This window comes from Enhydra lutris, unplaced genomic scaffold (genome assembly GCF_002288905.1).
Source record: "Enhydra lutris kenyoni isolate GAN:26980312 unplaced genomic scaffold, ASM228890v2 scaffoldscaffold9, whole genome shotgun sequence".
Lineage (NCBI taxonomy): Eukaryota > Metazoa > Chordata > Mammalia > Carnivora > Mustelidae > Enhydra > Enhydra lutris.
In genome coordinates, this window is record NW_019154093.1 from 31,798,027 (window position 1) to 31,811,769 (window position 13,743).

At 37.1% G+C, this 13,743-nt stretch overlaps 1 protein-coding gene across 3 annotated transcripts in view; it reads left to right on the forward strand.

Moving 5' to 3' along the window:
• The window catches only part of LOC111142978 (ALG6, alpha-1,3-glucosyltransferase), a 70,725-nt gene that overhangs the window by 27,304 nt on the left and 29,678 nt on the right, over positions 1-13,743 (forward strand). For 2 of the 3 annotated variants that reach the window (XM_022496349.1, XM_022496348.1), the window contains exons 4-5: positions 9,886-9,975; positions 11,452-11,540. In XM_022496349.1, the coding sequence (XP_022352057.1) occupies positions 9,886-9,975; positions 11,452-11,540 (179 nt within the window). The remainder of the gene's footprint in view (positions 1-9,885; positions 9,976-11,451; positions 11,541-13,743) is intronic. The other variant, XM_022496350.1, reaches the window with a different exon arrangement.

Here is a 13,743-nt window from a genome sequence, read left to right on the forward strand (position 1 = left end):
GGAATTGAATGAGATATGAACCAGCGGTAGCTTAGTGGTTTAAGGAATGTTGGTGCTCAAATTGAACCACCTGAGTTCAGATCCTGTCTCTACTATTATTTACTAGCTGTGTGACCTTTGGTGAAATTATTTAACTTTCTCTGCCATGGTTTTATCACTTGTAGAGTGGAAATGATAGAGTACATATTTCACTGGATTATTGCAAGGATTGAAAAAAATGATACAGGGCACCTGGGTGGCTCGGTGGGTTAAGCCGTTGCTTTCAGCTCAGGTCATGATCTCAGGGTCCTGGGATCGAGTCCCACATCGGGCTCTCTGCTCCGCAGGGAGCCTGTTTCCTCCTCTCTCTCTCTCTCTCTGCTTGCCTCTCTGTCCACTTGTGATCTCTCTCTGTCAAATAAATAAAATCTTAAAAAAAAAAATGATACATGTAAAGCACTTAGACCAGTGTCTGCAACAAAACGAGCTTTCAGGAATGTATTAGATGTGGTTATATCTTTACAGAAGTTTGTGCCTGTGTCATTTTTATTGAACATATTCTGGTAACAATTGATGACATATATTGACTTATTGGATGCTTAATAGATTATTTTATTAGAGACTGGCTGTAATAAACTGTTTGCATTGTTCTGTTGATTGCTTTAGTCACTGCTTTTTTTTTTTTTCTGTATGTTGATAAATTATTTGAGTCATTAGAATCTGAAAGAACCATTTCATGGAATTTTATGTGAGGAAATTATATAATACCTTTTTTCCCCAAAGTTAAAATACATTTATTATTAAATTGAAATATAATTGACATAAAAAATCCTGTTAGTTTTGCATGTATATCATAGTGGTTTAATATTTTTATACTTTATGAAGATTCCCATGGTAAGTCTAGTCACCATCTGTCACCGTACAAACCTACTAGAATATTATTGACTATATTCCCTGTGTTCCCTAGATATATCCCCATGATTTACTTATTTTATTTTTTTTATTTACTTATTTTATAAGTAGTTTATACCTCTTAATCCCCTTCACCTATTTTGTCCACCCCACAACCCTTTCCCACTCTGATAACCAACAGTTTGTTTCCTGTTTATATGAATCTGTTTTTGTTTTGTTTTGTTCATGTGTTATCTAGATTCCATACTAAGTGAAATCACACAGTATTTGTCTTTCTCTGACTTATTTCACTCAGCATAATACCCTCCATGTTTTTGCAAATGGCAAGAATTTGTGTTTTTTTGTGGCTGAGTAATATTCCATTGTATATATTCAGTTGACCCCCCCCTTTTTTAAAGTTTTATTTATTTAAGTGATCTTTACACCCAACATGGGGCTTGAACTCAGAACCCTTAGACCAGGAGTTGGATGCTCTACCGACTGAGCCAGCCAGGTACCCTATTTAGTTGACCCTTAAACAACCCAGGTTTGAATGAACTACAGAGGTCTACTTATATGTGGATTTTTAAAATAAATATAGTACAGTACTATCAATCTGTTTTCCCTTCCTTATGATTTTAATAGCATTTTCTTTTCTCTAACTTACTTTATTGGAAGAATATAATATCTAATACATAAAATATGCAAAGTATGTGTTAATCAACTGTTTATGTTATTGGTAGGACTTCCAGTCAACAGGCTATTAGTGATTAAGTTTTGGGGTGTCAGAAGTTATACATAGATTTTCAACTGTGTTGGCTTGAGGCCCCTAACTTCTGTGTTGTTCAAAAGTTACTTGCATACCACATCTTTATCCATTTTTCTAGCAATGGATACTTAGGTTTGTTCAATAGCTTGGCTATTGTAAATAATACTATAATGAACTTAGGGATGCATATATCTCTTCAAATTGGTGTTTCCTTTTTGTTTGGATAAATACCTAGAACTAGGATTTTATGCTAGTTCTATTTTCAACTTTTTGAGGAACCTTAATGCTATTTTCCAGAGTGGCTGCACCAAGTTATATTCCCAGCAGTTGATGGATTCCCTTTTCTCCATGTCCTTACCAAAACTTGTTTCTTATCTTTTTGATGTTAGCCAGTATGAGCAGCGTGATGAGATGATATCTCATTGTGTTTTGATTTGCATCTTTCTGATTACTAGTGATGTTGAGCATCTTTTCGTGTGCCTGTTGGTCATCTGTGTGTCTTCTTTGGAAAAGTGGCTGTTTATGTCCTCTGCCCATTTTTTAATTGGGTTGTTTGTTTTTTGATATATGTTATATAAGTTTTTTATATATTTTGGATATTAATCACTTATTGGATATATGATTTACAAATAGCTTCTCCTGTTCAGTTGGTTGCCTTTTTGTTTTGTTGTTAATTTCCTTCATTGTGCAAAAGCTTTTAGTTTGATGTAATCCTGTTTGTTTATTTTAGCTTTTGTTGTCCTTGCCTTAGGGGACTGGTCCAAAAATACAGTACTAAGATCCATGTCAAAGAACTTACTGCTTATGTTTTCTTCTGGTGGTGTTGAGGTGTCAGGTCTTACATTCAAGGTTTTAACACATTTTGAATTTTTGTGTATGGTGTAGGATAGTGGTCCAGTTTCATTCTTTTGCATGTAGCTGTCCAGTTTTCCCAACACCATTTATTGAAGAAATTGTCATTTCCTCATTGTATATTCTTACATCCTTTGTCATAGATTAATTGACCATACATCCATAGATTTATTTCTGGGGTTTCTATTCTGTTCCATTGATCTTTGTGTCTGCTTCATGCTAATACCATACTGTTTTGATTGTTATAGCTTTGATAGCTTGAAATCAGGGAGTGTGATACCTCCACCCTTGTCCTTTCTCAAGATTGCTTTGACTATTTGGGATCTTTTGTGGTTCCATAAACAGTTTAGGCTTCTTTGTTCTTGGTTACTGCTTATTTATATTTCATTTATGAGAGAGTTTCATGCACGAACTTTATGTTAAACTCCCTATTAATAGGTTGGTAGGCTGAACCGTAGTCAGAGAGCACTTAAAATAGCGACCAGATAAATATTTGGCACTATTCTTTATTGTACTATTTTCAGCATCTTTCATATCCTCATGCGGTGATTTATGAGACTGATGCATTGCCCACTGCGCTAAGAAGGCTATTCATATAGTGATTTAACCGATCAGTATTACTGTTCCAATTATTAGTACATTCTTTTTTTGAAATGTTGGCTATTTCTATTTTTTTTTTAAAGATTTTATTTATTTATTTATTTGACAGACAGAGACCACAAGTAGGCAGAGAGGCAGAGAGAGAGGGGGAAGCAGATTCCCTGCTGAGCAGAGAGCCCGATGTGGGGCTCAATCCCAGGACCCTGAGATCATGACCCGAGCTGAAGGCAGAGGCCTAACCCACTGAGCCATCCAGACGCCCCTATTAGTACATTCTTAATTGTGTTTTTCTCTTGTTTGATTGATAGAATAAGGTAATATTTGCTGAGGGAAACCAGCTCATTGCTTTTGAGTTTTGTAATTCTTTTTTGTTCCTTTGTAAAAGTTACATGGAAAAGATAATTGTATTTTTGGCTATTCTCTGTTAAGTACTTCTCGACAAAGATTTTGATACAAAAGTAACTGTGATATTTAGTATTGAAAAATTAGAGAAAGTGATAAATTGCAGCATTTGGCTTGATGTTAGTGGAGAAAACATTGATTCTAGGAGTGAGAATATAATCTCAATTCAATATGGAGGGTGGGTTATTCTGATATATGTATCTCATTTTTCAGTTTTTTTGTACCAGATGTCTCCTACTTTGGCCCAGATAATCAAGAGTTGACAATATGTATACATTTTCATTCTTTTTCTTTGTTAAAAACCAGAAATGTATACCTCAGATGTAATTATGTGATTCAGTTGTAACTATAATCTGTGAGTCTTAAATATTATGAAATGTCTGAGGTAATCATGGTGGTAAATTTTATAGTGTTGAAATCTTTATTAAGCAGTGTGTAGCATGAGAATCCTGAATGGTAGGCTAAGAAACGGAGACATATGGTATAAAGAACTATGATTTATCGTTAGTCGATCGTGGAATACTTCACAAAGTTCATAAGAAATCTAAGAAATACGATTTAGTATAATAAATGTCAGAAATTTTCTCTTTATGAGTAGATAGACTAGAAAAGCCAAAAATGTACACCTGGCAATTCTAAGAGAAACTGATCTGTTTCAGATTCATGTTTGAATGGTGTGATTTCTTGATTTATTTTACTTCAGTTTTTGAAGAGTGAAGTCTTTCTCTTTTTACCTAGAGAGTAAGCTGTAGTGTAATTAGTCAAAACTAAGTGTTAATTTAGTTTTGATAATTCTAAATTAAAAGAAAACTTCTATTATTTATTCATTGTGTATTATTGTAAGAAGGAAAATAGAACTTATTTCTTTAATCTTATGATATATTTTATAATGAAAATTCCTTATGTGTACAATCAGGAGCACTTTTGGCATCAAGTAATAGGAAACTTGAGTAATAGTAGTGTAAGCAATAAACTAATTCAGTTATCTCAAGAAGTAGGTCATTGGAATGCTGGTTAAGTGGCTCAGTAATAACAATCCAGGACTCCGTCTTTTCCATTCCTTTCTCTCTGCCATTCTTTCTTCTTGGCATGTTGGCTTTTCATCCTGAGTATACTCACTCCATGGTCAGTAGATGACCACTCAGGCTACAAGCATTGTAACTTTACACAACTATGTTCAAGGCAAGAATAATAGGAATACCTTTTTTCTACCTTTCTTGTTGTCAAGGAGCAAAATCTTTCCCACATTTAAAGCAATCATTATTTAAAAAGAAATGGTTGGCTCAATGCAGGCATGGTTTATACCTAGGGTTAGAGGAAGAGTCCACCTGCCCTGAGCTTGTTGCTTTCTGAATGAAATCAGAGTTTTATAAATCAAGAGAATTGGAGGCATGGCTGTTTATTTCAGCATTGTTTATAGCTATGAGAAACCTGAAATACTCTAAAATATTTCTTCGTAGGGGAATGATTAAATAAAATATGTTGTACCTGTGTACATGTTTTTTCTAGGTACATTCTTAGTAGTGGAATCTCTGAAGTAGTTTTAATAGATACCAATACCAGAATATCTTTCCACATACATTTATCAACACTTAATAATACCAGACTTTTAAAATTTCCATTTCCTTCAGTTCTTGTGACATCGAACATCTTTTTTTTTTTTAAAGATTTTATTTATTTATTTGTCAGAGAGAGAGAGAGCGAGCACAGGCAGACAGAGTGGCAGGCAGAGGCAGAGGGAGAAGCAGGCTCCCCACAGAACAAGGAGCCTGATGTGGGACTCGATCCCAGAACGCTGGGATCATGACCTGAGCCGAAGGCAGCTGTTTAACCAACTGAGCCACCCAGGCGTCCCAACATCGAACATCTTTTAATATATTTCCCGACCAACATATTTCTTTTCAAATTTGTATATTCATATCTTTTTTCCATGTTTTTGTTGGGTTGCTGATCTTTTTTATGATAATTCGTGTGATTTTTAAACAAAGTTAAAATAGTCCCCCATTACCCATGGGGCATAAGCTCCAATACTCCCAGGGGATTCCTGAAACTATGGATAACACCAAACCCTATAGGCTATGTTTTTTCCTGTATGTTCGTACCAATGATAACATTTAATTGATAAATAAGCAGAGTAAAAGATAAATAACAATAACTAATACTAAAATAGAATATTTATAACAATGTAGTATAATAGAAGTTACATGAATGTGTTTCTCTCTCTCAAAATACCTTATTGGTTTGTACTCACTTTTCTTCTTGTGATGATGTGAGATGATAAAATGTCTATGTGATGAGATGAAGTGAGGTGAATGACATAGGTGTTGTGATACAGTATTAAGCTACTGACTCCTGAGGATACATCAGGACAACGTGCTTGCAGACTGCTGTTGACCACTGGTAACTGAAATCACAGAGAGTGAACTGTGGATAAGGGAAGGCTACTGTGTATTTTCCGTGCTGTGTTAACAAATGAACACAAATGGTAATTACTTAAACATCTATTTCTTCTTTTTTGGGAGATTTTATTTGTTTATTTATCAGACAGAGAGAGAGCGAGCGTGCGTGCAAGCAGGGGGAGGGGCGGAGGGAGAAGCAGCCTCCCTGCTGAGCAAGGAGCTTGTTAGGGGACTCGATTCCAGAACCCTTGGATCATGACCTGAGCCAAAGGCAGACACTTAAGTGACTGAGCTACCCAGGCGTCCCTAAACATGTATTCTTTATTACACAGATATTTTTTAGGTCAAAAGTCTAGGCATGGCTTAGCTGGATAGTCTGCTCAGGGCCTTGGAAGGCTGCATGCGATCCAGTTGTTAGCTGGGGCTCTGGTCTTCTTAGAGGTTCAATTGCGGAAGCAACCATTTACAAGGTACCCCTGGCTGTTGGCAGAATGAATTTTCTTGCATCTATAAGACTTGGGGCTTCATTTTCTTGTTAGAAGCTACTCTCAGCTCCTGAGTTTACCTGCAGTTTTTTGCCATGTGGCTTCTCCAGTATGGTCACTTACTAAAACATGACAGCTTGCCTCTTCAAAGTCAGTGGAAGGAGTCTCCCTAGCACACATGCTAACAAGACGGAATCGTACGTACCCATAAAACATAAGTTCAAGAGTGACTTCTGTCACCTTTGCCATATTCTCTTGGTTACAAGCAAGTCATAGGTCATGCCCATGCTCAAGGGGCAGGGATTGTACATGCTCAGGGGTATGAACAACAGGAGATGGGGTTCATGGTGATGACCTCAAAGTCTGTCTCTATAACAGTATTCTATATTTTAGTAATTTTTCATGTGTTTGTGTATGTGTATGTAAACTTTTCTTGTGTCTTTTTTCTTTTAAAAAATTTACATTTTGTTGTACAGAAGTTCTTTGAACTATTGTTAAAACTCTTCTGTGTTTGAAACTATATCACTTTAAAATATTTTTTTTTAAAGATTTTATTTATTTATTTGACAGAGAGAGATCACAAGTAGACAGAGAAGCAGGCAGAGAGAGAGAGAGGGAAGCAGGCTCCCTGCTGAGCAGAGAGCCCGATGCGGGACTCGATCCCAGGACCCTGAGATCATGACCTGAGCCAAAGGCAGCCACTTAACCCACTGAGCCACCCAGGTGCCCTAAAATATTTTTTTAATAAGATTTGACAGAAAGAGATCACAAGTAGGCAGAGAGGCAGGCAGAGAGAGAGAGAGGAGGGGAAGCAGGTTCTCTGCTGAGCGGAGAGCCCAATGTGGGGCTCGATCCCAGGACCCTGAGACCATGACCTGAGCCGAAAGCAGAGGCTTAACCCACTGAGCCACCCAGGCGCCCTAAAATATATTTTTTTAAAAGCAAAAATACTCATGACTGTGGGTTGTATATTAGAAAAAATTGTATCTTGAAGTTAAGGATAACACTCTTGACTGTAATTTCATAATTCATACGGCAGCTAGTTTTTTTCTGACAAAACATCTGCTGAGATTATATGGGAATATGATGGGAAAATACATTTCAGCATATTGATAGCATTTATACACTTTTTCAGATATATTCAAAATACATAAAGCAGGAGAATTAACTAGTTGCTTTGTTTCTACTGGTAGATTTTGCAGCTTTACTTGAGACATTTTATTTATTTTTAAAATATTTTATTTATTTATTTGAGAGAGGGAGGAATGCAAGAGAGAGAGAGAGCAGGGAGAAGGGTGGAGGGAGGGGAAGAACCACACTCCCTGCTGAGCAGGGAGCCTGACATGGGGCTGCATGCCAGGACCCCCGGATCATGGTCTGAGCCAAAGGCAGACACTTAACTGACTGGGCCACCCAGGCATCCTATGTGAAACATTTTAAAGCTACTTTTTCCATGAGGGTTGTTAGCCCTGTCATTCTTTCTTCCCAATTCAACTAGTGACTTTACTGTTAGTATATATCGGCTCTCAGTGCCTCTTTTACTTATCTCCAGAGTAGCTAAAGGTTAAAGTAAACAAAAAATACCTTTTGTCTTTTTTTTATTTTTTAATTTATTTTTTAATTTATTTTTTTAAAGATTTTATTTATTTATTTGACGGAGAAAGAGATCACAAGTAGGCAGAGAGGAAGGCAGAGAGTGGGTGGGGGAAGCAGACTCCCTGCTGAGTAGAGAGACCGAGGCCGGGCTTGATCCCAGGACCCTGAGATCATGACTTGAGCCGAAGGCAGAGGCTTACCCCACTGAGCCACCCAGGAGCCCCAAAATAGCTTTTGTCTTATAAGAAACAGAAAACCAAATGAAATTATATTGGTCAAAGTGGTTTTCCAATGCTAGATCCATTCTAGTAATTTTGTGGCGAATAGGCAGTTAGAACTACTGTTGTGTATTTGCTGTGTGTCAGGCAATGATTTAACAGCTTTATGTATTTAACCCAGTCCTTCAACAGCTCTGTAAGGTTGATGCAATAAAACTTTATGCCCGTGTGCCTGGTAATAAGGTGAATTTGGAAATAACACAATTGGTGCCTGTCTTCAGAGGGCACCAGAGAATTGAGTCCTCTGGTCTTGGCTCTTGGCCTGGCCCAGTTTCCAGATTCAGGCTATCAAAAGGGGCTCCAACTAACCTGGGATTCTGGATTCACTGTCTCCTGGCTTCACGTTCCAGCCAGATATAGGATGTAGGGTGGTTCACATGGATGTTGTTCCTGGAGTGGACAATTGCCACCAGATGGTACACACTGTAATAGACCAATCTCTTGGCTGTATAGCATGCCTTGATCATTCTATTACCCCCATTCCTTCCGTACAAACCTACAATTTATATGACTAAGCAAAGGAGACCTTCTGAAGATGAACAATAGTTTATTTAATGAGATTGAATGTTAATTTAAAATTAAAAAATTTAGTCCCAAATAGAGATTGTGACACCAAAAAATTGTGACCCATTTGAAACAGGTTATGAACACTGATTATTTGTGGGTTATATAGTTTGGTCTCCATTACTGTAAATTATTCTTAAAATAATTTATAGAAAGTAAGTTGGATGGAAGAAACATCTTAGTTATAAAGGATATAATTAAGGAATATGTTTCTATAAGCTTAGTTTTCATTTCTTCAGTCATAGTTGTTGTATATCATGCCTTCCCATTCTGGCCAACTGTAGGAGTCTTAATTTATAGATGTTAGACCCAGTTGTCTTCCCAGTTTACAGAATCTTGCATATAGTAAGCTCTCATAAGTTGGTTAAATGGTTTTGAAAGTCTTATTGAAAGTCTGCCTATTCTGGGGGGCCTAGCTCTCTCAGTGGGTTAGAGAATGTGACTCTTGATTTTGGGGTTGTGAGTTTGAACCCCATGTTGGGTATAGAGATTACCTAAAAATCCTAAAAAAAAAAAAAAAAAACAAAAAACAACCAAAAACACCTCTACCTGTTCCATTAGGACTTTTTCTTTCCATAAATCAAATCTGTGTGTGTTCTTTGTTACTGATATTTTTACTTTCTTAAATTGTGATTTTTATATTGTTTCTCTAATTTGTTAGATTATCAGAAGTGACTTATCTTTTTTTGCACATTTTTTTTGTTGTATACATGTTAATCATCGATCTACTCTATTAATAGACATTAAGTTCTGGTTTCTTTGGAACAATCTTGGTTTACATTTCTTGTTATGGCTTAATTATTAATAACGTCCTCTTTTACTCAAGAGTGTCTTGGTATAGACAATAAATTATTTACTTGCTGTACTCAAAAACTTTTAATTGTGATTTCAAAATCACAATTTAATTGTGATTACAAAAAATTGTAAGTGAAGGGGGTAGACAAAAGTTTAGATGAACTCTTTTGACCTTGCATAACATATTTTTTCATTTTAATGATATTAGATGTTAAATTTTAAGTCCATTTCTTGAATATTGATTAATGGAATATTGCTTTTTTTCCCCCCCCCAGGTATTTTAACAGTAGTGATAACAATTTACAGTATTGGGGATTGGATTATCCACCTCTTACGGCCTATCATAGTCTTTTATGTGCATATGTGTAAGTCTTTCTTACTTTTTTTTTTATTTTTGAGAGAGAGAGAGGGTGTGCAAGTGAGGGGAGGGACAGAGGAAGAGGGAGAGAGATTCCTAAGCAGGCTCCAGTCTTAGCTGGAGCCTGATATGGGACTCAACCCCATGACCCTGAAATCGTAAGGTGAGCCGAAATTAGGAGTTGGTAGCCTAACCAACTGAGCCACTCAGGTGCCCCAGTTTTTTTCTTTAATTACATATTTATGCCCTTAGCAGGTTTAGTAAGGAACAGTGTAATCTGGCTTGGCTGAATAGAGAGAACAGATTGTTCGTAGCTACTTTTGTGTTGTGGTTTATAAAGCATTATACCTGGGGTGCCTGCGTGGCTCATTCAGTTGGGTGTCTGCCTTTAGCTCAGGTTATGATGCTAGGGTCCTGGGATCGAGTCCTGCATTGGGATCCCTCCCTCTGCCTGCTTCTTCCCCTGGTTGTGCTCTCTCATTCCTTCTGTCAAATAGATAAATAAAATCTTTAAAATAAATAAATAAAGCCCTATACCTTTGCAGTTGGGTTGTAAGTAAGTTAACCATCAAAGTTTGAACATTTCCATAATTTCTTTGGAGGACAGGCTAGAAAGAAATGTAAAAAACCATCTTTGTTTTGAAGATAAGATTCTACCAATTACACATGGACACTGACAAATATATCTAATATGGTTAGTTGTGTATAGCAAAGCTTTTTTTCTGGAATAGACTATTTATATTTTGTAAAAATTAGCTTCCTGGCTTAAAAATAAGTTCTAAAGTTCATGATTATCAGTTATACTTTGCAGTGTTCAGAGTAATGTAATATGGTTGAAAAGTTATCTTTTTTTTTTTTTTAATATTTTATTTATTTATTTGACAGGCAGAGATTGCAAGTAGGCAGAGAGGCAAGCAGAGAGAGAGAGGAGGAAGCAGGCTCCCCACCAAGCAAAGAGCCCGATGTGGGGCTCGATCCCAGGACCCTGGGATCATGACCCGAGCCGAAGGCAGAGGCTTTAACCCACTGAGCCACCCGGGCGCCCCTGAAAAGTTATCTTTAGCAGTATGTTCAGTTTTATGCAAGGATTTGTAATTAGTAGCTATTTATTATTTCCAGCTGTTATAACTGAGATTATAAATGTGATCCTTTAGTAGTAACCAAAGGATAAATCAAGTAAATAAATAAATAAATGAATGAAATGAAATGTGACACATCAGATTGTTTTCACACTGAAAGAATTGTGAAGGTAAGGCTTTTCATGACATGTTACATGGTTTTGTTGGAAGGTGAGTGAGGTAGACCCTGTCTTATAGCTTCAGTCAGTTTCACATGATGAAATAAAAAAATAAAGCTTAAGCCTTGACTCTCTCACTTTATAAGAGCAATGGCCACTTCTTGAGATAAATTAATATGTCCTCAGTGTCGTTATTGCTAAAAATGACAAGTAATACTGTATATGTATATATACTTTGATTTTCAGCGCCAAGTTCATTAATCCAGACTGGATTGCTCTCCATTCATCACGTGGATATGAAAGTCAGTCACATAAGCTTTTTATGCGCACCACAGGTAAAAGAGCAACAAGGTGTTGATTTTCTAAATCAAATTTTGATTTTTAAAAAAATTTTGGGCAAACTGATAAAAAGTCCTGTTATTGTTCTTACTGACTTTTAATATTGTATGACTATATGTATACATATATATGTATAATACATGACCAAATGTTTATGTAAGCTAAAGATAAAAGAATAGAAAGGATTCTTTCTGTGTACTTTCCCTTCCTATTATCTCAATTCTTTCAACACCCAAATGAGGTAAATACTATTACTATCCTTACTTTAATCTGAGGAGGTGGAAGCACAGTTGAGTGATGCTAATAGTTTACCTGAGATCAGATAGCCATATATTGAAGTTTTAGTTTTTTAGCTGCTGCTTTAATATCTTTTTTTTTTTTTTAAGATTTTATTTATTTATTTGACAGAGAGAGATCACAAGTAGGCAGAGGCAGGCAGAGAGAGAGGGGAAGCAGGCTCCCCGCTGAGCAGAGAGCCCGATGCGGGGCTCGATCCCAGGACCCTGGGATCATGACCTGAGCTGAAGGCAGAGGCTTAACCCACTGAGCCACCCAGGCACCCCAACTGCTTTAATATCTTAATTCCACATCCCTTTCACCTTTTTCTTAAAGTTAACCTTCTGGTTGTAACCCATACATTGTATTGCTGTGCATTTTTGCTAAATTAAATAATCCATTCAACAAATGTTTATTGAACATCTATTGTGTAGTGTTCTAAGATTTTGAGAGTAAAATGATTAGATTTCTTTAAAAACTTTTTTGTTTCAAGTTTACTTATTTAAGTAATCTCTGTGCCTCATGTGGGGCTCAAACTCACCACCCTGAGATCAAGAATTGTGTGCTCCTCTGACTGAGCCAGCCCAGTCCCCCCTGATTTCTTAATTTTTTTAAAGATTTATTTATTTATTTCAGAGAGAGAAAGTGTGAGCAGGGGAAGAAGCATAGGGAGAGGGAGAGAGAATCTCAAGCCAACTCCCTGCTGATCGTGGAGCCTGATGCAGGGCTCCATCTCAGGACCCTGAGATCATGACCTGAGCTGAAATCAAGAGTTGGACTCTCTTCTTTTTTTTAAGATTTTATTTATTTATTTGAGAGAGTGAGAGAGAGCAGGAGAGTGGGGTAAGGGGCAGAGGGAAAAGCAGACTCCCCATTCAGCAGGGAGTCCAATGCGCGGCTCAGTCTCTAGACCCCAGGATCATGACTTGAGCCAAAGGTAGATGCTCAACCAACTGAGCCACCCAGGTCTGCCCCTGCCCCCGATTTTTTAAAAAGCTTTGCATGACTTCGATTTTAATGCTCCTCTCCACCTTTTCCTTAATTAGTCTAAATTTACTCAGAGTTTGTTCTCTTTATCATTCATCCAGTCATGGAATCCCCAGACCCAAGAGATCATCTTCCTGTCATTCCCTCTGCCTTACCACTCTCCTTTCCTTCTCAGTGTATTAATCCTTTCTGAACTGCATACTCACTGGAAGATTATTTAACTTCTGAACCAATACCTGTATCTGCAGGGAACTCACAACCTTTAGAAACAGTCTGTTCTATTTTCAGAGAGCCCTAGTCATTAAACATTTCTTTCATTTTTTTTTCTTTTTTAAAGATTTATTTATTTTGAAAGAGAGTGTGCATGAGCGGGAGGGGCAAAAAGAGAGGGAGAAAGAATCCCATGCAGACTCCATGCCCAGCATGGAGCCCAACATAGGGCTTGATCTCATGACCCTGAGACCACGACCCAGCTGGAAACAAGAGTTGGTCGCCCAACTGACCAAGCCACCTATGCACCCCTAAACATTTCCTTCTTACCTTATACCTCCACTCATCACTTTAGGTTCTGTTTCCTTGGGCTACATAGAAGAAGTCTGATCCCTATAGACATTTGAAGTCACCTCTTCTCCAGGTTAAATATTCTTAGATACATTAACTATTTTTTAGATTGACCAGCTTGTCGAATGTGATTATGGCTTGAGGCCTCCGGTTGTACTCCTTTGAATATATTCCATTTTGTCATTGTCATCTTAAATGTGGCATCTAGAGCTAAAAAAAGATTGCGTGCATCTAAAACTGACAGTTTACTGTCATTTACCTTATTCTGGACACTACAGTTAGTGTGGAACAAGAAAAAAAATAGGCTCTTTTTTTTTTTTTTTTTTAAGATTTTAATTATTTGACTGAGATCGCAGGTAGGCAGAGAGGCAGGCA